Source organism: Apus apus, chromosome 10 (assembly GCF_020740795.1).
Source record: "Apus apus isolate bApuApu2 chromosome 10, bApuApu2.pri.cur, whole genome shotgun sequence".
In the NCBI taxonomy this organism is placed as follows: Eukaryota; Metazoa; Chordata; class Aves; order Apodiformes; family Apodidae; genus Apus; species Apus apus.
In genome coordinates this window covers 18,476,513-18,503,101 of record NC_067291.1, presented here as the reverse complement: position 1 = coordinate 18,503,101, position 26,589 = coordinate 18,476,513, and the positions used below count along the sequence as shown (strand labels likewise).

The 26,589-nt window shown below is 43.8% G+C and overlaps 1 protein-coding gene across 1 annotated transcript in view; it reads right to left on the bottom strand.

The window, feature by feature from the left end:
- Positions 1 to 26,589, bottom strand: part of LRRK1 (leucine rich repeat kinase 1) — a 78,685-nt gene that overhangs the window by 9,434 nt on the left and 42,662 nt on the right. Inside the window, exons 13-31 of the mRNA XM_051628611.1 lie at positions 25,970 to 26,099; positions 25,327 to 25,439; positions 24,277 to 24,491; positions 22,073 to 22,237; positions 19,843 to 20,015; positions 17,837 to 17,957; positions 17,436 to 17,595; positions 16,507 to 16,783; positions 13,384 to 13,555; positions 11,808 to 11,971; positions 10,385 to 10,524; positions 9,071 to 9,320; positions 7,458 to 7,624; positions 6,200 to 6,397; positions 5,258 to 5,535; positions 4,906 to 5,100; positions 4,002 to 4,153; positions 2,312 to 2,429; positions 800 to 916 (exon numbers count right to left, since the gene is read on the bottom strand). Of these exons, the coding sequence (XP_051484571.1) occupies positions 800 to 916; positions 2,312 to 2,429; positions 4,002 to 4,153; positions 4,906 to 5,100; positions 5,258 to 5,535; positions 6,200 to 6,397; positions 7,458 to 7,624; positions 9,071 to 9,320; positions 10,385 to 10,524; positions 11,808 to 11,971; positions 13,384 to 13,555; positions 16,507 to 16,783; positions 17,436 to 17,595; positions 17,837 to 17,957; positions 19,843 to 20,015; positions 22,073 to 22,237; positions 24,277 to 24,491; positions 25,327 to 25,439; positions 25,970 to 26,099 (3,305 nt within the window). The remainder of the gene's footprint in view (positions 1 to 799; positions 917 to 2,311; positions 2,430 to 4,001; positions 4,154 to 4,905; positions 5,101 to 5,257; positions 5,536 to 6,199; positions 6,398 to 7,457; positions 7,625 to 9,070; positions 9,321 to 10,384; positions 10,525 to 11,807; positions 11,972 to 13,383; positions 13,556 to 16,506; positions 16,784 to 17,435; positions 17,596 to 17,836; positions 17,958 to 19,842; positions 20,016 to 22,072; positions 22,238 to 24,276; positions 24,492 to 25,326; positions 25,440 to 25,969; positions 26,100 to 26,589) is intronic.

Here is a 26,589-nt window from a genome sequence, read left to right as displayed (position 1 = left end):
TAGACACATACCAGTCTGCTGGCATTTGCAAAACAAACCTACACAGCCACCAATAATGTTGGAACGTAATTATATGTTTTTACTTGAGGTGGCTGTAAGCAAACCGGAGGTAATTTAGCCCAAAACCAGTTTTTATACATCTCCCAAGACTTGCCCGCAGTAGGCAGTCATGTCAGATTTCTCTTGCCAGTAACTGGATGTGAGCAATTCCAGAAGTAGACAGGCAGTGTATATCTCCTGCTATTGCCCATAAGAGGCAGTTCTTGGACTGCCTGTGTTATCTATGGGTTTTCATTCAAAGCCAAAAAGAAGTGAGGCTGAGCCTAGATAATATTTAAAGATAATTGTGCACCCAAATGACAGTATGCACACGTGCCAGGAAAAGAGTGGGTACCAGAGCCAGGGATTTACCCCAGTCCTGCATTAGCAGCTAACAAATCTCTGTTCTAATTATTGTTTCTCTTATTTTGCTTGATCAGCCTAAACCCTGTCTTCCAGTGATGTGGAAACTCAGCTGGAAAACATCCTTGCAGAGGAATGTGATCTATTTTGACTATTTTCCCAGCAGGCTTGGAAGTGCCAGCTTGGGTCCCCTGATTCAGGTTCTTGCCCACACCTCTGTCTTCTGGCAGAGGCAAAGGACCTGGAAACCTACTCCTTGCACTGCCAAAATATTCCTGGGCATTGCAAAGTCCTTCAACACCAGCTAGTGACAAACTGGGCAAACTCTGGCAGCTTGGCCTGGCAGCACATGGCTTAGTCTCACTAATCCCCCTTTTTCCTTTAGGTTCCTCCTTACCTTTTTGACAACAGGCATTACTAGAAAGCAGCTCACAGTAGCAGGAGTGTCTAAACCCTTCTGTGGAGTCTTCAGAGGACACATGCCCTGCAACCCATACACAGAAATCTTCTGGTCCTGTGAAAGAGCACAAAAAATTCTATACATTACAATTACCTTCGATGCTTCTTGTTTTTTGATACCTGAACAAGATAAAATTGGTTCCAAACCCAGTTTTAACTTGTCTTTTTTGAAATCCAAAGCCTGGATTTCTGTTTTCCCTGAGTATTTGCTTTTGTTTGTGGGTAGAATGCAGGTACATCCCCAGAATGAGCAGAGGGCAGTATATGAACTATCCAAAAGCCACTAAAATCACCACTCTAGGTGTTTTATCTCCACATCTAAAAATAGCATTTGACAACCCTGACTCTGGGTTTTTTATTAAAATTTTAAAAATTCTTCCAAAGATAAACTCAAGGGACTAGATTCCCCCCCACCCCAATAAATTCTAAACATGTCAGGAGAACTGAAACATGTTATATGTTATTTTGCATTAATCTGCAATTCAAGATAAGCTAGTATTACATTGTGTGGAATTACACCTGCTCTACACCTCATACATCTACTAACCTGGCACAGAGCACCCAGTCTGGGGAATAGCAACATGCTTCAGTTTGATCAAAAAGAATGGATACAAAATGCTTTAAGTTTTCTGAATTGTAATTTTTCTATACTTCTTGTTATGAAAAAATATGAATATTTGAACTTTACCTCAATTTGGGAACAGAAAAAGACTAAATTATCTTGTTCTCCTACAGGTAAAAAAAGATCCATGCTCTCACTCAGTCCTAGCATCCATGCTAGGGAGGAGTGAATTAACCAAGGCAAATTATTTATTCAGCAAACGTGCCCTTTTTTCCTCTCTCTGAAACACTGAACTTCAGGAACATTTCAGTTTGTTTAAGCTATTTTTTGTTTGTCTTGTGTCAAACAATTGTGTCAGAAGTGGCTGAGACTTAACACATCCCTTGTTGATGGGTGGACAGGGGCTCTGAGTAATAAACCAGCCATGCTCTCTCACTCTTTATCTTTTTTAACAGTTTTTTTAGTCAGTTTTCCATGGTGAACACAAAACCTGGGTACCCATTTCCCACCAACTTTAAAATCCCTCAGGCCTCTTTCAAAACCCCACCCTTAAACTCATGGTTTCTTTCACTGCTTCCCTTTATCGCTCACAGATAAGGACATTTCCCAGATGAAGCCCTGGGTACTGATATGCACCAATCCTGAGAGTTTTGCCTCAGAAAGTCGAGGTTCCCACGATCACTTTGAACACAATTTTGATCTAGGTATCAGCTAAGTCACAGGCAGAAACAATGCACCCAGAGACAGTAAAGTCACACTGCTCATCTGAGACACCCATTGTCTCAAACACTCTGAGCTTTATTAATGTAATAGGTTCCTTCTCTTCATTTATGTCTCTTCTAACAAGGCCCCTCTCAAGCAAGGCACCGAAGTGCAGGCAACACTCACCTCTGTGGCAGCCCAGAGAGCATTCTGGAATTTTAGTTGGCAGCATAGCTTCATCCCTGGGCAGCTCATCCTTTCCACTTCTATGACTCCTTTCTCTGGATTCACCACTGTGTAGTTTCTGTGAAAGGAGCAAATAACAATTTATTGTCACCAACATTCAGCCTGCAACCAGTACCCAGCACTTTTGGCCAAGCTGTAACATGACTGTCCAGATGTGGACCACGCTGCCAGGATCTACACCTCCCCAAATAACCATCGCAAAGGAAGAGGGATACAGATGTGCCACAGCTCTTCCTGTGGAGACAGATATGCAATTGCTTCTGTGAAGATTTAAACTCAGCTATCTGACTGTGTGGAAATGATCAGGAGAACTAACATGGTCAGTTACTATAATTCAGCTGTGAGACAAATGGCTCCAGCTGAACAACAGTAATTGATAGCAAGGAGGTCATAGCCCATCTTGCCCATTAGGTTCTTAAGAGAACATGTACTTGTTCTCCAAGTTCAGTGCCTCAGTATCATCTGGCTTCCCTACTTATTCTAGTGGATAAGCAGAAGTGCATGATTCTTCCAAATGAGAGCAAAGATGTGTAAGCTGATAAAATAATTTACAAATAGGACTAATAAATATTTTTCTAACTAAAATGATTTTGTTTGTTTGGGATTTAGGAAAGTTTACTGGGTTTGGCTGTTTGAACAATACTGGATATTCACATCCACATCTGTGAGCCCCAGATGTTTTACCAACTGTGGCACAAGCAATTACACATCCTGAAATCTGTCCCATATAAGCAATTTGTTATTCAGCAGTCTCCAGCAAGTGGATTGTCCAGTCAGGAAGCAGATTCACTGAGATATATTGCTGTGAATATTTGGACAACATCCATGTATTCAAAATACATCTGTGAGTCCCATGTGTTTCACCAGTTTTAGCAGGAATAGTTACACTGTCTGCACTGAAGGACCTGACCAGGCAACCTGAATAGCAAAGCAAATAGTTTCCAAACAAATCACGTACCTCTCCCATTAGGTTAATGCTTACAAATAATGAACACGTTAACATAAATTTCAGATCAGTTTGTGAATGTTTTCCAATAAGACTGAGGCTATAAAAATCAGTAACATCCATAAAAAATAAACCTAACTAGCCAGGGTTCACATGTGGCTGAGCAAAAGAAGATAATCTCAGTCACAATGTAATAACATTTAAAGCACATGCCTATTCAGTATAGCACACATTTTATTGCAAGTGTACACTTGGATGCACACACAGCTTCAGGCATGTGGTTAACTCCTGATGACTTCAATAGGGTTTAAGCATGTACTTAATTGCTTTGCAGAACAGGAATGGAACTGCAGTCTCAATTAGGAAAGGTTTAGTGTTAAATGGCCTCATTAGGAAAGGCAGAACACGTCTGTTCTCATGTGCAAATGCTTCATCCTGCGTGTGTGAATCATTACACTGCCCTAATCTTCTCCTCATATTAACTGAAGCAGAGTTAAGCTCATTAAATATCCTTTATAAAGCAACTACTGTTCCCAATTAAAAGAGTTTGGGAAAACAGTGTACACCGTATCCTTGGCATTGACCCAAATTCACTTTCACCTTCTTTACCTCCCTCCCAGAGGCATAAACAAAGACACTGAAAGATTTTTACTTTAAAAGAATTACTAATATGAGCTGTCTCACCTGCTGTCTTCCTTCCCATCCCAGAACACCACAGTGTACTCCTGTCCCTGGGAGCAGAAAAAGGAAGACTGCTTCCCACAGGATAGCAGGTACATAAATGTTGCAAAGGTAGGATCTTTCATCTGTCCTACCACAGAAATGGCCAGTGGACGCTGTGGGGAAAGGAAAAGAGAAAGACATTTGTCACACAAGACAGTTAAGAGGTCCAGATCTACAAGAAGCAGGTAGGTCTTCTTGAAAAAACACTTCTGCTACATTCTCCAGTCTGCACCTAATTCTCCTTGTAAATCCCACCTCACTGGTTCTTATTATCCTTCATATCTGAGACACTGAAGCCAAAGCTCTTTTGTACTTCCATGGTTTGTTCTCTTACACATTTTAGATTAAATTCTTCAGGTTTACAAATTTTGGGAGCTGACCCCCTGCCATGCAGTGTCTAGCTGTTTGTGAATCCAGCTGACCTTTGTTTGAAGGACAGCAGCTCTGCAACACCAACTTGCAATTAATGAAAAAATGTAATGCAGCATAATCCTTTTCTTTGAACCCCTTTTTGCCTCATACTGGCTTCTATAATCTCAGGGGTTGTGAAGTCTCTGTAGTTACAGTCACAGAATGATACTGCACCTATTTCTAGAAATTATGGGTAATGTCTTGCCCTGGTGAAATCATAACTGCCATTGATGTCAAGGGACCTTCATGTCACCACAGATGCCTAAGGCCACCAATCTGCCATCCTTTCATTAATAAACTCTCCTTTAAGTCAAGAGAAGTTCTGGGCCAAATCAGCAGGAAGGGTAAATGGGCAATCAAGCTGTTCTGCTGTATCAAGAGCAAGCTCAGGTCTCCTCTGGGAAGAGGGCTGCCATATCCCTGTAGCTACAAAGTCAGAAGGGTTCTTTTGTACCTTTTCTGGCTTAGTGTCCCAACACTCCATCATGAGTGCCTGCATCCTATACAGCTGCACCTCTTCCGGCTGCCCAAGAACAGGACGGATCCCTTTGGACAGCTTCTTTGCAATCTGGAGCTGGTGTTGTCCTAGCACAGGCCGCTGACCCGACAGCAGCTCATACAGGACCATCCCATATGAGAACATGTCGACCTGGAGCCAGCAACAGAGGAAAAAAAGAAGGGGAAACCTCCCTTGGTGGGTGGAAAGGAGAGCAAGGAAGACCATGGTGGGAATTCAGCCCCACGCATGAAGCCACCCATCCACAGCTGTCACCCAGGGGATGTCCCCATGGATACATCTCAGTTACCTTCTCATCATAGACTATGCGAGGTCTGATCTCAGGAGCTTGATAGCCTGGAGTGCCTTCCACACCAAGTGCCCCTTCATGGAACGACTGCCGGGAGATTCCGTAGTCAGAGAGTTTGATATTGATGTGCTCTTTGACATCCAGGGACCACACCAAAATGTTGTCTGACTTCAGGTCACAGAAGATGATGTTCTTCTTATGCAGGTAGGCAAGGCCTGTTACAATCTGATAGGCTATTTTGTGTGTCAGCATGTGTCCCAGTGGCACAAAGGAAGACCCTGGTAGAAAGCAACAGCCTGTCTTCAGTTTTTGTCGTTGCAGTAACTACTTCTTTTTTCTCCCTTTCTCTTTCAAACTCCCAAGCAATAACTAACAACCTGTTAAAACATCACTCAGTGCCATGATTTGAAATGACACTGTTTGTGTTACTATACGTGTCTGACAGTTCTATTATATTATTTTTTTAAAACCCTTTCACTTCTAGACCCCTAAATCTTCTGGTGAAAATTAGTGTTTGACTGAAAACTGGCACAATGCCAAGGTGCCGAGAGGGTCAGATGGCCTCCACCTATCTTGGCATTAGTGTCTTTGACAGCAACAGAAATACAGATAATTATGAGAGAAGCTAGAGTGCCAGACACCCATCTGTGGGGGAAGAACACAGCATTACCCATGCAGCACTGAAGTGAGATGCACTTCTCATTAATTTGCAGATAAATTGAAAATCCAGGTCTCCAAAGTAGTTTTGAAAATCCTGAGCATCAATTTATACTAAGTTCCCAAAGGTACAGTTTAAGAGCAATTTGATCTCTTCCACTTCCCCTAGTCTGGAAAAAAAAAATCCTCTTCAGTAAATCAAGCAGTAAATTAAATGTTGTTGACCATTTGTCACTACCATGACTCAGAGAGTGAGCTCTCCCAGGAGGAAGACCCTGTTTTTACCTTTGGAGTTTTCAGACAATACGGTGGTGAGGCTGCCCAGGGGGGCCAGCTCCAGGGCAAAGCAGAGAGGATGGATGCTGATGCCAATGAGGGAGACGATGCAGGGGTGCTGCAGGGAGTGGAGCATGCTGGCCTCCTGCCGGAACTCGGAGAAGTTCTTCATGGCGTCCATGGCTCTCAGGTGTTTCAGCATGGTATCTGGCAAGACACACAACCCCCTTCTCACTCTCCAGCTGAGAAACCTAGTCAGAAACTCCTTGGAAGGTGCTAATCACTGAGTAATAACAGGGGTTACGCCAAGAGCAGGGCTTTAAGTTGCACCCTTGTGTTGGTGCATGAGCTAACAGACATCTTTGGCTATAATCAGGATATATTGGGCTGCCTCAAGAAGCAAGTGCTCCCGTGGTCCTTGGACACCAACCTGGAGCATGTCTGGCACACACTGTTCTCATCTTTCACCTGGATGACTTTGGAAAACTCATGTTCTGCTTTTTTAATGCAGGGACTCCTCTGGGGAAGGAGTCTTCCCTACTCTTTCCTGGCTGCCCTGCCAGAAGAGGGACCCTTCACAGTAATTGTTCTGCCAGTGGACACCACAGGCTGCTCAGGCAGGTCTGGTCTTTCCAAAGGTTGGTTGTCACTGAGACAGCAGCTGGTCTCCTCCACAGCTCAGAGGTTCATGGCATCCTTCCCTGACAAACATGAGAAAAGTAAGACACTTTCCTCTGTCCTTTGCCTATGGACTGAGGCTCTGCTGGAAACTGGTGCTCAACAGCCAGCATGGGCAGTACAAGAGCCCATCCCAGCCTGGAGGAGCTGACAGGCTAAGAGAAATTTCAGATTTGCTTTCTGTAGCTGCTGGCATGGAGAGTGTAGAAGACTTATGCAAAGGTGGAGATCCACAAGTCTTTAGTGCAAACCCATGCAACCCACACTTCTCATTGCTGAACAGCTTGAGAACAGGAGATTAAGTTTTGTCTCTCACCCCAATCAAGGGCTCTGCCCTATGGGTCCACCCACTGACCTGCATGACAGAAGCTTCCTGCAGTGCCAGTTACCTTCATCCCTGTAAGTGCTTTCATGAAGGACTTAAAGATGTGTCCTTCTCCTCCGTGGAAACACATCGATTTTGCTACACATTTCAAAGCTGTATTCAAACAGGTGCTGCCAGCATTTGGGAGAGCTGAGGCTCTTTGGTCTTAGCTTGGGATCACAGGCTGCAAGAGCTGATTCTCAAAACAGATTCCATGTATTGTACCTGCAGCTGAAGTGGGAGAACCTTTGCATTTTTTAATCTGAAATCTCTTCACAGCCACCGGTTTTCCTTGGTATCGTGCCCGATATATAATGGTCCCACTTCCACCCTGGCCAAGAACGTTGTTTTCATTTTCACTGCATTCCAGTTTGCTATTTTCCAGGAACAGTCTGCCAAAAAGAGATTGGGGCTTTTTAATTAACAAAAAAGTTTCAAGGACACTGTAAATCCATGTTTTTAAATGTGATTTCCATTTTCCCAAATCCCTAATAGCTTCTTATCTACTGAGAGGACTGGATCACCTCAACTACCTTGGTCATCTCACCCTGTGCTGGCACACGTACAACAGATTTCTTGCAGAAAGAAGTAACCTGGGCAAATAAGCAAAAAAAAGGGCTTTTTACTGAGGCAATTTATCCTGCAAGAATCAAATAGATCTGGGAAGCATGTAAGCTCCTTCCCTAAGTAGTTAACATAGGTTTTTATATTTGTACCATTTACCTGTATTAACAGGTTTTTTTGCTTCATTTAGCTCCTGTTCTTCTTTTCTCCACTGAGGCAGGACAGGATGTTTATGAACAGCCCCACACGCAGAAATCTGATTATTCAAATCAGCTTACTGTTTCCAGGCTGCAATTCATCATTTTCCCACTCTTCCAGAGACTACTTTTACAGCTGTCCACACTTCAAACATCTCCACTCACCTCGCACCATTCAAATAAATCTCCAGGAGATAGCACTGTGAGGAGGGGAGCTGTGATGGGCCGATGGGTTGTTTGCCCAGAAAACCCTGTAAAATGACCCCAAGAAAGGAACAGGGGCCAGTGGGAGCACAGAAAGCTCCAACAGCTGCCAACAGGACACAGTTTGGTCTAGAGTTCTCATGGCTCTGCATCGGGCAGAAGTCTGAGAGAGCATGAACTGAAAGAGACATTGGTCTCCTGCCCTGCCTGCTGTCAGGAGGTCTCTTGCTCTACACTCCAATAATAAGGGGTATGAGACTGAACCCATCTGGGAATGCAGTTAAGCAGCTTGAAGATTTGGCAGTGCTGCTGCTGTGGGTAGGGGAAGAGCTGTCTCAGCTGCTCAGGACTGCCACAATAGGACAACACAGCAAACAGCCCTCAGCCAGGAGCCCTGACTCAATGGAAATTCTCTAAGGGTGTCTGTAGAAAATCACTCACCTACAGCCTCTTCAAAACTAAAGGCAATTTCAGTGCCAATCTTGTGACACAGCAGAACTTCCTTTTGGTATTGCCAGATTACAGTCTCCTTCCTGGGATCCCAGAAAGATTGCAGCTACAGAAAGTTCTGCCCAGACTACTGGGCAATGCAAGACAGCTGTGGCTTTAAAAAGGGACTTTCACATTGCACCACAGTGACCTCAAAGGACCCCCTGAAGTGACGACTTGGGTCAGCACACAGCAATTGTCCAAGCAAGAGTGTTGACCACAAGGAGTGCAGTTTAGGACGAGCTGTCGGAGCAGGGATTGAGAGCAGATGAATTTGTTTCCTGTGGTCAGTATGTTCCTCTAGCTAGGATAACTTAGTGAAAAACTCCAACCAAATGACATTGGTACACTGAAACTTAACCAAGAGCAATCCAAGAACATTACCTGGCAGGAAAATCGGTCATGAAAAGCTCTGGGACCAGCTCTTGGAGAGAAACAGGGATGTCAGGGTGGTTGGGACAGGTGATGTAGTCCAGCTCGATGGCAGTCAGCACACAGTCCTCCATGTTGAAGTACTGCGCATCCTCCGCCTTCTCGCCACCCTCACTCTCCTCCGGCCGGGAAGCTGCACAGATGTGGCAGGGCACATACTGCTCCATCAGCAACGTGCCATCGCTCTCGGTGGCTGTGAGCGCTTCCAAGCAAGCAAGCAAAGAGGAAACATCACCCACACAAACTGAGAGGGAACAACAGATCCTCACCTATTCAAATGTCTACTGTCCCTACCTGGTCCACTGCCCCTACCTGGTCCACTGCCTGGAAATGGTCACACTCACGAAAGCAGCAGTTTATTTCAGCAGTGGGTTCTACCAAGACTAAACCTTTGGGAGGGTCACACCCCTCCCACTGACTACAGAGGGACTTTGTGGCGACAGGCCCCATCAAATGCCTACAATTAGGCAGGGTGAATAGAGACCATAGCCTTTGAAGTCATGACTCTTCTCAAGCTTCAGTGTATTAACATTATCATTATTTTAATCAAAGGGCAAATAAAATATTCTTTTATCTTCATAACATGCAGAACACGAATATGTGAGAGTGCACAACTGCTTTCTCCAGAAAGGCTCCAATTAAGAGATTTTTGGCACTGCTTTCTAGACCAGTGTGGGACAACAAAGAAAACTTCAGATTTTGTTTTGGTTTTAAACAAAGCGTATTGGGGTTGCAAACAGCCTGCTGGGTAACAGCAGGATCTGTGCTGGTCAGAGGAAAAACAACTGCTGGAGTCAAGGAAGTTACCTTGGCACAGAGTCCTTGGTATCATATTCACTCAGGCCTCGCACATCACAATTTTATAAATTATAGGGTGGGCAAATGCTGATCCCAGCTGATGCCAGAATGAGTTCTCTCATCAAGAGACAGTGCCAAGTTGTTTGGGCCAAACCCTGCCCCTGCTTTGAGCACTGGAAGAATCTCTTGAACTCCTACAGAAGCAGGTCCTGTTTGAACTGTCATGTTTCAGCCTTCTTGCTGTGACTGAGGGACTGAAAGACACCACGTCTAGACCAAGGCGCCCTGGCAAAGAATCTTGATCTGTCTGCAGGTTATCTGCTTTTCTTAAACTGTATTGGCTGGAGACTGTCAGAACCTGAGGGGTCTTCAATGAACACACAATATTGTGCACCTGGAGAGCTCTGTCAAAGAACCCTCTGTTAAAAAGACATAATATTGCACAGAAAATTACAGTAGTTCTCTTACCAGGAAACCACTGGTCTATCAAAGAGTTGACATGATCTGTGATGAATGCCATTGCTGAAAAGTCTCTCACTTCTGACTGGCAAATTATTTTTATTCCACCACTTTTTTTCTTTTTCCAGTTCACATCAGAAGACTCAACACTGTGTAAGAAAGACAACAAACAGACACATGAAGCTTTTGTGAAGTACCAGTGTCAACAAACTCCTTCTCACAGGAAACCTGAGTTACATAATAACACATTGTTCATAAGTAATCAAAATAAAAAGCAATCTAGTTTTGAGGATGATTTTCAATTCAGTCTGTCCTGCAAACGACTTTCAGAAGAGAATTCTTGCACAGAAATGCAGGTTGTTCACCATGGGTAAGTGCTACAGTAGGTCAAATCCAGAGAAAACCCCAGCCAAAGTAAACTGAGTATGATGGAGAGTTTTGACAGAAATGCCACATATAGAATGATGAAGGGTTAGGAGTGTTAAAAGTCAGTAATAAAACTCCAGTGGCATAATAATATTATTAATAATGTTATTAATAAAAATAATAGTATTAATAACATTAAGGATAATAAATATTAAACTTCCAGAAACTGTTTGGAAAAGCTCATGGACATAGGTTTTGTGTAATTCCCACAACAAAAAAAAGAAGCTTTAATACAAAGAGCTGAGTTCTGTAACTCCCTGAAATACATGGGGAGGTAAGAGTATGACCACCACCATGATCCATTATTATGGATTCCAGCCTATGATTTGCAATGTCTGGGTCCAAGTCTCTACCCAGCTGCAGGCTGTCTAGATGAACTCAGGAAAGTCTCTGTGTCCCTCTCTTCTTGTCTCCAACCAGGCAACAGCACCCATGGTTCCACAGACTGGAAGAGCAAATGCATCTGCAGATACTACAAAGATGAAAGTCTGAGTGGCTGCCTACTCTCTGCATTTGTGAAAGAACATGGACAGCAGGTTTTCTCCAGGCTTGTAGCCAGTGGCCACTCTGCCTTGGCCAGCTTAAACCAGTTGTCCACAGTCCCTGTTAACACAGAAGCACCTCCATTGATCTGGATTGCTGCCACACAGTGAAATTTTAGCATTCAGTGGAAAACTCACTGAAGTAAGGAAATCTCTGCATGTGACAATGCATGATTTTATGCTGGCAACAGTTCTGCGCTGAATACAGCTTTCTTGTTTTCAGGCCTCTTTAAAGTTGCACTTGCAATAACCCCTAAGGTTGACATATTCAGAACTGCCAAACGATCAGTAACTCATCATTTTTGTCACCAGTCATTACCAGATGAGTTACGTCTATTAGAAGAGCCTTCTACTGATGAGTGAGCATGTAGCTGAGTCAGGCCCATTCATCTCCATTCAGATGATGTGTTTCATACACTCTATTAGTCCCCTGTCATGCGTGCTGCATTACAAACACAAATTACCTAAGATAGCCTCCATCAAAGGTAACGAACAGACCTTCCTGCCAGTAAACAGTGTGAGTCCTTTTGACTCGGAACGTGCTGCAGCGGTTCCTTTGGGTGCCTGTGAAGCTGTAGATGGTCACCTTTTTGTTTCTTGTCTTGGTGTTCTTCTTGTTTTCAAAAAGCTGAAACAAGCAGAAAAAACATGACCATTAGTTAAGCTTCTCATAAAATGTTGTTTTAACCAAGGAATAAGGTGACTTTTTCTTTGGCCTTCACAGGTGCTATCGTACTAGTTCCACTGAAGAGCCCTTTCTCCTCATAAAGAAAATGGCAATGGAATGAAAATACACACAGTAAAAGCTGGTTTTGCAGCAACTGAAATATTTTTCATGCCACTCAAAAAGGAAGAATTTTCTATCAGCAAACAAAGTTAACTCTAAAACTTTGACATTTGTTACACAAATTCTGCCTTTGCGAATTCTTACAAACCTAAAGAAGAGCTAAATGTTCTAGTGAATGATTAAGTCTGCCCTCAATGTAGAGTTAACTTTTCCACCTGTTTCAGTGGGAGGAAGATGGCTTTTCTCCAAAACACTTCAAGCCAGCACTGAGAGCAAAATGTATTTTTGTTTGAAAACCAAAAACTTAATCTGCAGAACTGCACTGTCCTCATTGCTCCAACCCTTGTCTGCAGATGAGTCTTATCGCTGGGGTCCTTTCCATTCCCTGGATGAGGGCCCTAGCAAAGGTCCTCTAGAGTTACGTAGTGCTCATGAGGATCTAAGGAAGGGGTTGCTGAGGCAGCTCATTAAAACATGTAGAGTTATTACATGGCTTGGAAAGTCTGGAACACAGAGGACCTTAAAAAAACAAGTATCATGTTTTCCATGTTCTGTCCTTCAGTGACAGAACACAGTTTACATGGATAGCTGTTAAGAAGATACCACAGCAGTACTAAAAATATTTTGCAGGTATTTATTACGGTTTCCAGCAGAGCCATGTTTTCAGATATATAAGCTGCTGCAAAAACATGTCTGTAACATCAAAATTCACTTAGCTTTCAGACCCTTAGAAACATGACTTTAATCACATGCACACCACTTGCACTAATAGGTGCCTGCTTGCACTCATTATCCCATTAAGGTAACAGTCCTGTAATTTGCTTCTCATTTAAATTCATATAGATTCAGATAGCTGGCTTTGGTGGAGCAATTCCAGATCTTTTCTGGCAAATGGTGTGAGCAGAGTCTGGCCCAGCGGAGCGGTCACGGACAAGAGCTGCCGGCAGAACTCCAATTACTTGTAATTGGAAGATGCGGGAGGTACAGAGACCTTCCAGGGGATCATGTTATAAAGAGGCCATGGAGAAGGCTGGCTCTCTTCCCCAGTGCCAGTTTGTTGTTCTGAATGACACCTACTGTGAAAACACAATCAGATTTTGATTGCAGAGTCTCATCTCTCCCACTTTACTCAAACAGTGTTATTGAAGTCTGAGGCTGACGCAAGCTGAATGTGAAGAGAAAGCCACTTACACTTATACTGAACAACAATTTCAGGTGTCTTCTTTTGTTTGCAGAGGCATACAGTAACCTACCTGGAGGTCCATCTCTGCCAGGCTGATTAACATTCGGGCTATGAATCTTTGCCAAAAGCCAACTGGCACAAAACTCATCTTGAAGACCCTTTGGACCGTGTTTGTGGTCTGGTGGCAGAGCCCATGGATATCTAATGCTGGCTTGGTAGGAAGCAGATGAGGGAGGAGGTAGCTGAAACACATCAAATTCAACAGCTCAAATTTTAGCTAGAGCTTATAACAGTGAGTACATTGTTACTGGATAATAAGGCAATTCAGTCTCCAAAGAGATTTTTAATGGCACAGCCTACTGCATATAAAAAAGCTTTTAGACTAAAGGCACTGCAGCAATACATGGAGAAACTCATTTACACAAGCAAAGGCAAAACAGACATTACATAATTCAGCCAGGGCTATTGGATAGGGCTAAAACTGATGTAATGAGCAGGACATTTCAGTAATCACAAATTAAACACATTAAAATATAAGAGTTATTAGACCAGCTGTGATGCTGGGACTCATTTTTTGGTATCTTTACTACTCAGCTCTGGTAGTAAGCAGAGAATTACAGCTGTGGTCCTACATGGAACAGAAGATAAATACAAAAATAACCTACAGCAGTTTAGCTGCAGTAAGCCCAGAAGGTGAGGAGAGGAGGTGTTGCTGGAGGTGGCAATGAGGCAGTTACAGGCTGCAGGAACCGGACTGTTCTGGCGCTCATCCCAGTTCCAGAAGGAGAGCATCTCATGGGTCAACATGACAGGGTTTCCTGCTGCACCACACTGCAGCTGATGGACTCCCTTCCACATCCCTGACAAATTCCTAGGGCAAAAGCTCACTTTGCCAGACTGATGCCAGCAGAGGTACCACTTGTCTCACTCAGTCTCCTCAGTTATTAGGTTCTTTGCCCAAGTGTTGAGGAGACTGAGTGCTATGAGAGTCTGACCAGTCAGAAGGAACAGAGCTACGCTGGTGGAGAGGACCCCAAAGTTTACAAACTATTTGCAGTAAGCACAGAGTATTCATCTATCCTGATCTTTTTATTTGGGAAGCTAGAACCTCTTGGAAGACTTGAACTGTTCTGAAATGAATGAGCTTAGGGCTTTCAATGCCTGCCCGTAAATCTCTTGACAGTGACACTCTTCTGTACCAAATACATTCCAAAAATCTTACTTGCTTATAAGTAGGAACACGGCTGTTTTATCAGCAATGAGCCTGAGAAAATGTGTTGGCATCTGGGGCTTATCACTGAGGGGCACAATGACAGCAGTGAGGCAAATGGCCAAGGGATTGACCAAAATAACAGCAGCAGGGACTAGACACACAACTAGAACGAATGCTGGGTCCAAATCCAATGCTTTAAGCCTATCACATTTTCTCTCTAGCAGCTGCAGTATTCTGTAAAACCTGAAATATCAGCTCACAAAAACCAGCCATCACTAGACAACAGCTCTCTCCATATGTCACAGTCCATAACATCTGACAATGTTTTACATGATCAAATTATCTGTTCCATGAAATGTCTTTGGAATGTAAAACTGATAAAAATTTCTCTTCACTTAAATAAGAATGGTCACGCTTTCAGCCCTATTTTAACAAGCAGAAAAAAGCTAAATTCCACGCACCTTAGGCAGAAAAGTAGAGTGCATCAAACTAAAAGTTCCTGCTCTATAAAGGTGGATATATCATATGACAGCAAATACATTTTCCTCAGCATATCCAAGAAAGGGTCTAGGATTATAAGAAGGCCAGTGAGGCCCTTCTGGACCACAACTATCTAGTGGATTATAATACAGATGGTGATTCAATGCTCTTGAACAACAGCCAATGCAAATTCTGAAAATATGTGAAACATGCCCCCATCCACCCTTTCAGAACAGAAATTGGCAGCTGCTTTCTCTACTGACTGCACAGAAACCCTATCTGGCAATCTAGACAATAATTGCAGAAGCACAGTAACAAATAGCTGCTCTGTGTCTGGCTAGTACATTAAATTAATCCAACCTGCTATAGCTACAGTCCATGAGTGGGAAGAATATTCTGCTAATGTGGCTTGGATCACCCTAAAAAAGATTGGGCAGGCCATGAAAAAGCAGTTTCCTTGTTTCCGAAGCACAGACAATGTAATTGCCTTGGAGAAAAATGGCAGATAGTAACAAGGAGTCCAAAAGGCATTTTGGACTAAGCAGAAACATTGCTGCTTTATCTGTGTTAAGCCTGAGAAAATTTGTTGGCATCCGGGTCTGGATAAGTGACAGGCATAATGACAGCCCAGAGAATGCTGCACTTGTGCCGGCATTCAGAGCTCCCCAAAGGCTCAGGGCGGTGCAGCCGTGCTGGCCTGGAAGGGCAAGGAAGTGAAATGCTAATGGCCCATCCAAAGTGCAATGCAACGATGGCTTCGCCCTTAACACAACAACAGGCTGTCACCAGGCAGATGGGAGAGAGAAAAATAGCAGGGAACTCTGCCCAGAGGAAAGGAGATGGGGGGCAGAGGGGAGGAGGACTCATTAACATTTAACGAGCATGAGGTTTCCTAGACCATTTCTAGGAAAACTATTGATCAACACCTAGGGAGGCTACAAATTAAGAAAATCACATTGCTCCTGAAGCTGCACTCGCCTGATTTCACTAGAAAAAAAACCACTACTTTCAGAGCTGACCTAATTATTGATTACCCAAATTTTTCTGCCATACTGTGGAGAGAGGATCTTTCACTGCAAACAGATGACTCCAGCCCATCTGTATTTCAGGCCTGGCAGCCACAAGCCTCACATCCTCTCTCAGCTGCAGCTGTGCCAGCTGAGCACCTACAGCTTCCACCTGCTCATGACCACACCCCTGGCGGTGTCACTGTCCCTCCCTGCTGGTGGCTGAGCCTGTCACCAGCCTCAATGCACCCAAGTGGACAAAGATCTGCTTCGGAAGGTTTTCCAACTAGCTTGTTGGGACCAACGGATCCTCATGCCAGGAAACACAGACCAAATGGATGAGTACCTTTCATTACACTGTTAAACCCACTCAAATATTTTCTCATAGCAAGATCCTTGTCAAGACAACCATTTACAGTGACAAAGCCTGATTATATTTGATGATTAAATGGCTACTTTTCTCCAGCCTGGCTAAGCCTCTCTATCACCATACCTGTTATTGGCCACAGGCAGTGCAATTTCAAACTTGGCCAAGAACTGGAAGTACTGCTCTTCAGTTTGCTCAGTGAAACCTGTCCCAACCAGCAGCATCCTGAGATCCTCTGCTCTGATGACTCCATTTTTAGCTACAGACTTGGAGCTCTTGATGTTGAAAATCCTCTGTAGACACTCCGAGAGCCAGACGGGGTCAAGGAAGTAGAGGTTTCTCAGGCCATGGCTTGTGTCTGGGAAATGCAGTAGTGTACCTGTTTCTATCAGAAAATTAATTGCTGCAAAAAACGAAGAATTATAGATCAGCAACTGAGCAGCATTAGGAAACCACAGTGCAGATGAGTAAGATGATGAGAGAGTCTGTGCAGTATTATGCATACCAGATATAGCCAGCACGTAGCCAAGACAAGAGAATAACCTTTTATCTGAGGAGTGCTGCTATCTGGCACTCTGCTTGTAAAAGCCACATCTCACTGCTTTACAGACAGTGTTTCTGCCCCCATCAAACCTCCCCCTTCTGCCATCCTCAGAGGGAAGGGCTTTCCCTGGCTCTTGCAGAGCCAGGCCTCCACAGATCACAGGAGAGGGGACCTACAGCCTTGAAACTATAGCAACCCACATTCTTCACAGAGCAGAAATAAAATCAGACAAAGCTTGTTTTTTAAAAAAATAAAATAATAAAATTAGTAGACTTAAGACCATCCTAGAAACTTCCCAGCCCTCTTCCCCAGAGCCTCATTACTGATTTTGTATCTTACCAATTTCCAAAGTGACCTTTACAAAGGTGTGGAGAACACTGGTTTTTTGCATAGCAATTATCTGCTGGGCTTTTTTTCCCCTCTGTTTTTATTATTAATTGAATATTTAAATTAGTCACACATATTGACTAATAATAATTGACCAATAAATTACTGGTCTGCTCTGACCTACCAGTTTGCAAGTCTTCATAGTCTTTGATATCATTTCCAGGTGTTTGCTCAATCATCAGTTCTATTTGTCTGTCTGTTAAATACTGCACATCATCATTCTGACTCCTCCTATGCTGTTCTGCAAGAACAGCTTCTTGAAGACTAAGGTAACTTCTTGGTATCTGCAAGCCACATGAGAAAAACAGCAGGATCAATATTAGACAACAATCACTGCTGGAGATGAACTGGCTAGGTCATCTCCCCTTTACTGGGATTTTACAGTACTGTCTTTCCCAAAGCCAGATAGGCATCTTACATACTTCACATCAACAGTAGCTCCTAAAGTTCACTTCCCAGTACAAAACTAAGTCCCTAAAAAGCCCCCTTTTGGTAAGGATCACCACTAGAAAGTACAGTTCTCACCAATCTCCCTGCAAGTTTCTGTGAACAAATTGAGCTGCCGACGTCCTTCATGTTGCAAGTGACGTGAAAAATCAGCTGCCGGAGTCCCTCGAGGCCTTCCAGAGTCTTACATGAGAGCTCACTGCAAAAGTCATGCAAGAGTGAAGATTATCAAACCTTATCAGCACACTGGTTTCCTTTCCAGGCTCACTTTCTCTTATCAGTGACTTTAAATTTCCTGTGTCGGATGCATGGGAGGAAAGCTGTCAGTGAGCATTTTTAGCTTTGGAGAAAAATACAAAGCAGCCTAGAAAAATACATATAAGGTCAACGTCTGCTCTGCCTGCTTCATGCACTGTGCCCTGCTCTTCTGTCCCCTGTTGCACCATGATCTCTGGGGACCCCCCTGGCAGACTGACTAAAGTTATCGCCCCCTTTCCCTTCAGTGCTGCACATGTCCTGGAAGGGACTGCAGGGAGGAGGAAGACACTTGTGCTCCAGCAACCGCTGGAGATGAGTCCAGTTCTCCCCACCTCAGATCAAAGAGGCCGATGATGACTACCAGACACCTTTTCCCACCCTCATTCCGGCCCTTGCTCAGCTGGATCCTGTGATCTGGGAATTGAGGCTTAGATCCTAGAAGCTGGCCTTCATCATCTCTTTAACAGCTAAAAACCTGCTCTCTCTAGCTCCTACTATTTTTAGTCTTTTTGTGGGCTGGATAAGAATGGTTCTCTTCCACTTTCCTCAACAAAGGCTCTTTCTAACTGATCCTACACATGTTCCCATGGTAGACAGAAGATCTTTTCCTAAAGCAGTATGCTTTAATCTTAAACCTCAGCCACCAGTGCTCCCACTGGGATGCTGGAGAACTGTTAAGAGCACCCTGGGGCTCACCCACACAACACACACTCCTCCAGCTGCCCAGGGCACTGCTCAGAAGAGCCCCATCCAGGTGGACAACGGGGGGTGAAGGAGGGGCAGGGGTGGGAGGAGGCAGGAAATCAGGCACAGCTCTGACTGGAAGGAAATGCAGGGGGAAAAGAAGGTGAAGAAGAGGAACACATGGGTTGTGGGGCAGGGGGAAAGAAAATCTCCTTGAGAAAGAATGATTGAGATCATGGTAGGATACTCTGTGGTGATGGGAAAAGAGGCTTGAGGAGACCTGAGCACAAAGCTTTCCCTTTCTCACCAAGAGCCTGTGTCTCTCACACTGGGTCCCTGGTACTCCTAACAGGAAAGAGCCAGCTGGGATGCTTGCATCTGCGGAGCAGAGCGTGGGAGGTCTCCTCATGACTTTGCCAGGCAGCAGATGCGAAGTCCTGGGGACATGGCAGTGCCCTTCTTTACTTGCCAGCCACCACCTGCTCGTGCCCCAGGCACTGCTGATTTCACACTGTTTGGTGCCAACCTGATGCATCCATGCTCCTCCTGTGCTGTGCAGTCCCTTGGCTCACAGACCCACTTATTTCTCAGCTGGAGAAGCCTCCTTTCCCCAAGGGATTTTCCAGACAGCACCTCTGTTATCACACACAGGTTTGGACTGGCAGGAGCTCGGGGGACTGACCCCCTCCTGGCCCTGCCAACACTGCCACGTGAGCTGCCTTCTCACATCAGGTACAAAAGGTTTCCACACAGGCTCCCCTTAACAAAGCCCACAGCTCCCACCTGTAACAGTCATGCTCTTTCTCAAGCTTTGCATAATTAATTACTCAATCTGTACCTTCTCTGCTTGTGACTAATAAACTGTATCACCGTTTTATGGTGAGAAACCTGAGTGGAGCAGGAGCTCTAAAACAGGAAGGCCAAGGTCATGACTTTGGAGCTTTCATCTCTCAGCCCCATGATCAGACCCCTGAGCAACATTGAACTCCTCTCTGATTATGCTACATTATCTCTGTCAAAAATAGATTAAATGCTGATGAGTCCTTAAATCAGTTCCGTTGCCAAGGAGATCAAGGATTATAAAATTGTTTAAAGTGACATAAAATGGAGTGCCTGAGCTTCACAAAGACACAAGTACTTACTGCAGGTGCTTGAACGTGATATCTGGGAAGCCAGTTGCTCTGGAGCCAGAGGGAGACCGACAGAGAGCCAAGACATATGCCCTCAGAGTTGCTATCCTCTCAACACGGAATTTAGTTTCAATTAAATCAAGGTGTGTTCCTACCACTAACACCACTGAATTTGGAGCTTTGGCCTGTAAGAGAAAACACTGACAATGATCTCATCGAGACTGTGTTGTTGCAAATTCAGTAAGGACGTGAACAGTATAATATTTAGAGGGGATAGTCATATACATTGATAAAAAGGAATATATATCTATACAGTAGAGGCAACCTGTTGTGGCAGCCTGTCAACAGCAACAAATGATCTGGGTATTACAGAAGTTCTCTTGCAGAATATGACTTAATCATCTGCTGCTACTGCAGAGCAGGAAACTGTCTGTTTGGGTTTATTACACCAGGGCTTAACATAAAAGGAGATGCCATGTGGTATTAACTTGCTACAAGTAAGCTAAATTATGGGAACTACGTCTGCCCAGACCAAGGAAAAGAAGTTAGCTTAACCTGTAGCTAGAAGATCTATCTTGGATATCCTGAAAAAGTCCAGTTACTCTCCAGAATGGATACTTGGAGAAGTTATACGAACTTTTTCACTGGAGGCATATGGAGCAGTGAGATAAACTGCTAGAAATGTCTGAATCTACTTAATCCTGAATCAGTGCGAAGGAATGGATTAAATGATCTTGTGGTTTCTTCCAGCCCTTCCATGATTCTATCACAGGACTGGCATGTATCCTGATTTCAGGGAACATGCTGCCAAATGCAATGGGTTTGCACAGGCTTCAGCAGGGATCAGCATGCTGATCCAAATGACACAGACCACATAAGAAAATTCAGATGCAGAAATATATGCTTATTTGCAGTCAATTAACTTTTCTCTCATGATGCCCACTGGACTCTCAAACCTGAATGACACCAAACCTGATCTCTGTGCAGACATAGGAGTGTTGGCTGTACCAAGTCAGAACAAAGGCCCCACTTGGCCCAATATTCTGCTTGGAGGCTAATGAAGAAGAGTATAGGCATTTAGAGATTTTCCCTGGTGTGTTCTCCTAGTATCCAGCAAACTGCAGTTTATCAGCTTCCTGAGCATGAGACAGTATCTCTGAGTTAATAGAACTTCATGGATTTTTCTTCTACCTGTCTGTATTTTCAACTTCTGACACCCACAGCACATTGTAGTTCCAATAAACTCTACAGATTAGATCTCTGTTATGTTTAGGATACTTCCTATTGTTTGTTTCAAAGCCACCATCTTATTATTTCATTTGACTTCTCTTAATTCTTCTACTGTAAAAGATCATGAACAAAGACTCCCTTGTGGTTTTCTCCTTATCCCTGGTAAGTCTAGATGCTGCCCTCCTTGTTTGTCTCTTTCCCAAGCTGAAGAGGCCTAATCTATCTAATTGCTGTGCACTCAGAAACCTTTCCATGCATCACATTCATCTTTCTCTCTATCTTTTCTGAAGCTCTTATGTGTTTGCTGGGATGTATTAAGGACATAGGCACATCATACCTTTTTAAAATACCACAATTATGCTTTTGGCTTTATTACCTAGTCTGGGGTTTTGATTGCTGCTGACCATTAAGCTAATATTTTTGTCATGTCAAGATGTTTCTTTTTTGAGAGGCACTAGCAGAGAGCCCATTTTTGTGTGTGTAACATTAAGACAGATATCAAATAATAAACACAAAAATTATGAACGTGGTATTATAAAAAATCAATCAACACCAAAGAATTGACTGCAGCACTGAGTCTCAGCTGAGAGCTGCCTGGTAGATACTCTCCAGTTTACCTGAATCTAAAGTGTTAAAAATATGACCTCAAGACTAATATGTGTCTAACCCACACAAGAAAGAAAATGCTTCCAACCCCCCTTGGAGCACAGTGTGGTCAAACACTAATTCCAAAATAAGTACGTTTAGCCTGACTTAGCAAGGGTTTATAAATCAGCTTTTGTTTCATTCTCTGATGTGTGTGAGGGAGAACAAAGCAAATGATAAATTTAAACCATTAAATATAGCGAGACGCCTACAGCGCAGTGGAAAATGAATTCCAAAAGCTATGCAAAATTCATAGCTTGCTGAGCTTTTAAAAGCAGACCAAAAAGAATCTGTAATATCATGTATCTGTGTGCTGAGCTACTACTTGATAAATAAGACACCCTGAAGTCCACCAGTGACTTCTTACCTCAATGTTCAGCAACCAGAACTGTAAGTTTGCCACAGCTTCTTCCCCCAGTGCCAAGTTCCATACCACCAAGTACAAAGCTTTGTCTGTGAAGAAACACTGATTGACTGTAGACATGCTCGCTGGGCCTCCGATATCCCAGACATTGAACTCCACTGAATCAACCTACTTAGACAAAGAGAAGTGTTCAAATCAAACAGTTGCAGTAAATCACAGGGAGATAATAGCTGAAGTATAAACCTACGCCTGCATAATGTATGAAACAAGGAGGGTTTCAATGTCCTAATTGTGCCTCCAGGAAAGAAAAATCAACAAGCAATTGTTAAGCATGGCTACCACTTCCCCACAGGAAATCAAGACTAATTACTTGCTGCTAAAAAGATAGAGGTGCCCTTGATGCTGGTAAATCTCCAGTTAATGCTGTAGATTCTCCAGGACAAACAAGGGTCTTATTCTGAGCCCTCTATTTCACTGCATCTTGAATAGAAACTGTTTCATCCTTGTCTGTGCCACGCTCGATGGGACTGTTGAAGCGACTTATCAGCCACTGCTAGGGGAACAGGAAACCTCCTGCTGAAATCACTTCCAGTGAGCTCAGCCCTGCCTGAGCCAAACAGAATATAGATGCTCAGGAGATGGGAAACTTCTCAAGCCTTTCATGAACACCTCCTGCACGTTGCTCAGAGGCTTCTGACGTGTGTGTCACACCAGAGATGGACCAGAATTGCAGCTACTGAAAATGAGGCTCACTGATTTTTGGGGGCAAGTGTAAATGGAAGCCTCTCCAGCTCTGGCTCTCTTCCAAGTATCTCAGTATCCACAACAGCACTAAGAGAGAGAAGGAGCATGGATCTCTGCTTACATGGTATTCAGGCTCCCAGTTGCAGCAGGGAGCGCATACATACCTTGGAGGCTCTGTCCCTGAATCACTTGGCACGGGGGAGGCAAGAACCCTATGGCTGAGCAGAAGGCCAAACCCTGCCCCAGCCACCATCCTCAGAACTTCATGGAACACTGAGTGGGCTGTTTACTGGTCCAGATCCAAGTCCTGACCGATCCCACATGATGTTACCCTATGAGATTTCAGCAAGGACCTAAATATCTCAGTAAGGCTCTGATCTCCTAGCATAGTCCCAGTTTGAAGTCTCCCAGAAACAGCTGGAAAAACTTCCATATTGTTTAAACCAAATCCTAACTAGCACCAAGACTGCTTTGTTCATCCAAGACCTTCAGTTGTGGTTGCCTGTATGGAGAGACAGAGACTCAGAGGTAGGGACAAAAGCTGTGCAGCATCTGGATCCCACTCCAGGTCTTTGGTGCTGTCTAGGTTTTTCTTTTATTCAATTTTCAACACAAAATGCACAAATCCCTTCTCCTACCAAGGTCTTCTCTTTAAAGAGTCAGGCTGTGCTTGCTCAGTTTCTGTCTCTGACCTGGCACTCTTCTCTGCAGGATTGCTGAACTCAGTAGACTTCTCCACCCCTTCCAAAAGAGTCTGGTGGTCAGGGCTTTCATCTGGGAAGGGAGATCCATGTGTTTGCACACCCTCAGCTCTGACAAGACCTCAGGATCAATTCTGCATGTTCTAATCCCCGTGTTACTATGCAGGCAGTGGTCAGGGCCATTTACAAGCCTCTAAAATGCTTAAATGAACTAAATGCTGTCCAAAAGAATTCAGTAGGGATTGACACAGTCCCTGAATGAGCTATCTGAGATTTGGGTGTTTAAGGTATGCCTCAGACATCCCTGGATCATACCAGAGGTCAGGCATCCTACCCTCCACCCACCTTCCTCACCTAGGACAACTGTGGTATCGAGGGAATCCAGCTTTAGGTACTGATGTCCCATTTTCTGGCCCCAAATGAAAGGAGAATCTGCTTTAGAGAAGATGATTTAAAACATTCTTTCCAAATCAGTGTTCAAAAACCACTTGAGCTCAGAGAGCCAGAATTTAGGCAGCCTACACATGGCTCGCTCTCTTTAGGATACAAAGTTGTGAGCTCAGGAAAACAGAACTGTCCTCAAGTACCAACTGGAGGTGAAACAGAGGAATTGTGACAGATGTAGACACATGCCACTTGAGAGGTCTGGCTCACAGGTCACGGAAACTGTCCTTTATAAAAGGGCAGGCAATTTCAACTGAAAGAGGAGTCTGCAGGGCTCAACCACCCCACCAGGGCTAAGGATCTTCACTTGTTTCTCACCTTCGCCTTGTGTCCCACTGGCTTGGGGAGCTCCCATTTTGTGGTACGTATGGTGGCATCACTGTGCATCATCTGTGGGACTTTTCCTGTCTGCAGGATCTCAATCAGCGTCGACTTTCCCTGCCGTGGGGGACCGATGACGATCATCTTCATCAGCTTACACTTCTCTGCCTTGCGTAGCTGTGCCCGTAAGTATGCCAGCACTGTTTTAGGGCCTGGGGGGGAGTGGACAGGCTTTATCTGTTGTTAGCACTTAAAAATGTACAGCAGGACTGCACAAAACCTACTGCTGCAGACACATCAGCTGAATTAATATTTTCCCTGCAGTTCCACTGTGGGCTGAGACAACCCAGAGAATAAACAAAGAAACCTCTAGTGGACAAACCTGAGACAGAGACCCCAGAAAAAGGTCACTGCTCTGAGACTCCACAATGGAGCACTGTAAGAAGAAACAAATGCTGTGGCTCGTATGCTTCAGAAGCTCAAAGGAAACATAAAATACTAATTTAGTATTGGAAAATACTCAGTTTTTCCTTCTACTTTTATGTTTCCAGTTAAAATTAGATTTAGACTTCAACAGAAGGAGAAGGAATAATTCCTAATAACTTTGTTCCCACAGGATTTTCTTGTTAATACACACAAAAAAGAAGACAGTATTGTAATAGATCCAAAAACCTAGCAGCTTCAGTGTGACTGTGACTGCTGCTCCTAAACACTTCAGTCTTCAGAAAAGACTGTCTAAACACCCCCAAATGCACACATTCAGGAAGCAAGCCACAGAATTTATCTGGCGTGCATTCTGCAAATGAAATATTGCACTTAAAAGTCATCATTTTACCATGTGATCTATCTTAAATTGATACTATAGCCAGAGCTTAGCACTGATTATCAAATTTGCAAAGATGGGGAGGAGGTTTCCCTGTGCAGTTCCAATTAACCGCAGCAAGGGCTTCGTGCACACCATCCATTCCTGTTCAGGACCATTAAAAGGAAGTGATTTTCATTATATGTTCGGTCAATTTAATAAAGAACACATAGGATCAGCCTTACCCTCTTTTCTGATCTCTGCAGGAACATTACTGATATTTAGTTCCTCGATATCCAGCTGCCAGAGATTAGCCAGCTGTCCAAGTTCTGGAGGAAGCTCTCGGATACCAGGGTTACTGTACAAAAACAAATAAATCTACCAACAACCAGGCTTTGTGTGTAAGTAGCTGCTCTCACACACTCTCAGATTACACTATTCCCTCCTTGCAGAAATCTTCCATTAACATTTTAATAAGACTACTCAGCACTTTAATAGTAATTTCCATCCTAATAGTGATATATAACCTCATTTTATCCTCTGAGGCAGACAAGTGTAATAATCTTTTCTGGATAGTTCAGGAAATAAAGGCAAAAATGATGAGTTATTGACTCTAATGCTATAGAAGCTGACAGCAAAAAGCCAGAATGAACTACAGGCATGTTAGATTCCCAGGCCTGTGTTCAAAACATTAGATCATCTTCCCTAATTCCAAAGGCCAGCCTCCTCCTTATCTAAAGCAAATGACGGGCACAGTTTTAACAAGGGGCTGAGTATTTCCAGCTTTTTGACTTCAAAAGCACTGGACATCTGGGGTGGGGCTCCACAGAAGACTGGTCACTAAAACAACACGGAAATAACACTGCATATCTTTTCCAGGACACTTACTTTCCTAAATAAAGTTCTGTTAAACCTTTCAGAAGGCAAACGGACTGTGGGACAGAGTCCAGCTGATTGTCATTCAGATAAAGGACTTCCAGAGAATCACTCAGAAATGCTGGAAACTCCAAAAAAGGACCTGGAACAAGACAGGAAACAAATTGCACCTTTAAAACATAACAGGCACCAAGGCTCTGAACCAAGAGCCTTCATCTTAACTTTGTAGGCAGGACATGAGGTCATGTTCCTTGGCAGGAACCACCACAAAGCAAAGGCAGAAAAGCAAATGGCCTTTGATGACAATCAAACATCAACGCTCCCATCTCCATTTTTAAAAATCATGGTGATGAGTTGGTTTGAAGGAAACAGCCTCCAGGACTTCTGCAATGCTGAGGGAGGAACTCTGGGCCTGCCAAGACCCAAGACCAAATATGGTATAGGACAAGTTCCATTATATTTCTTTCTGTTGCATGGCCAGTAATACCTTGTGAACCACCCAACAGCTGGCAGTGAAAGGACATGCCAAGGGTACAAGTGGTCCTCACCATATTTATTTCCATGTTGCCTGAGAAAAGCCAGAGGCTCAGGCACCCATGTTGCATTGTGAAGCATTTTCTGGTGGATCAAAG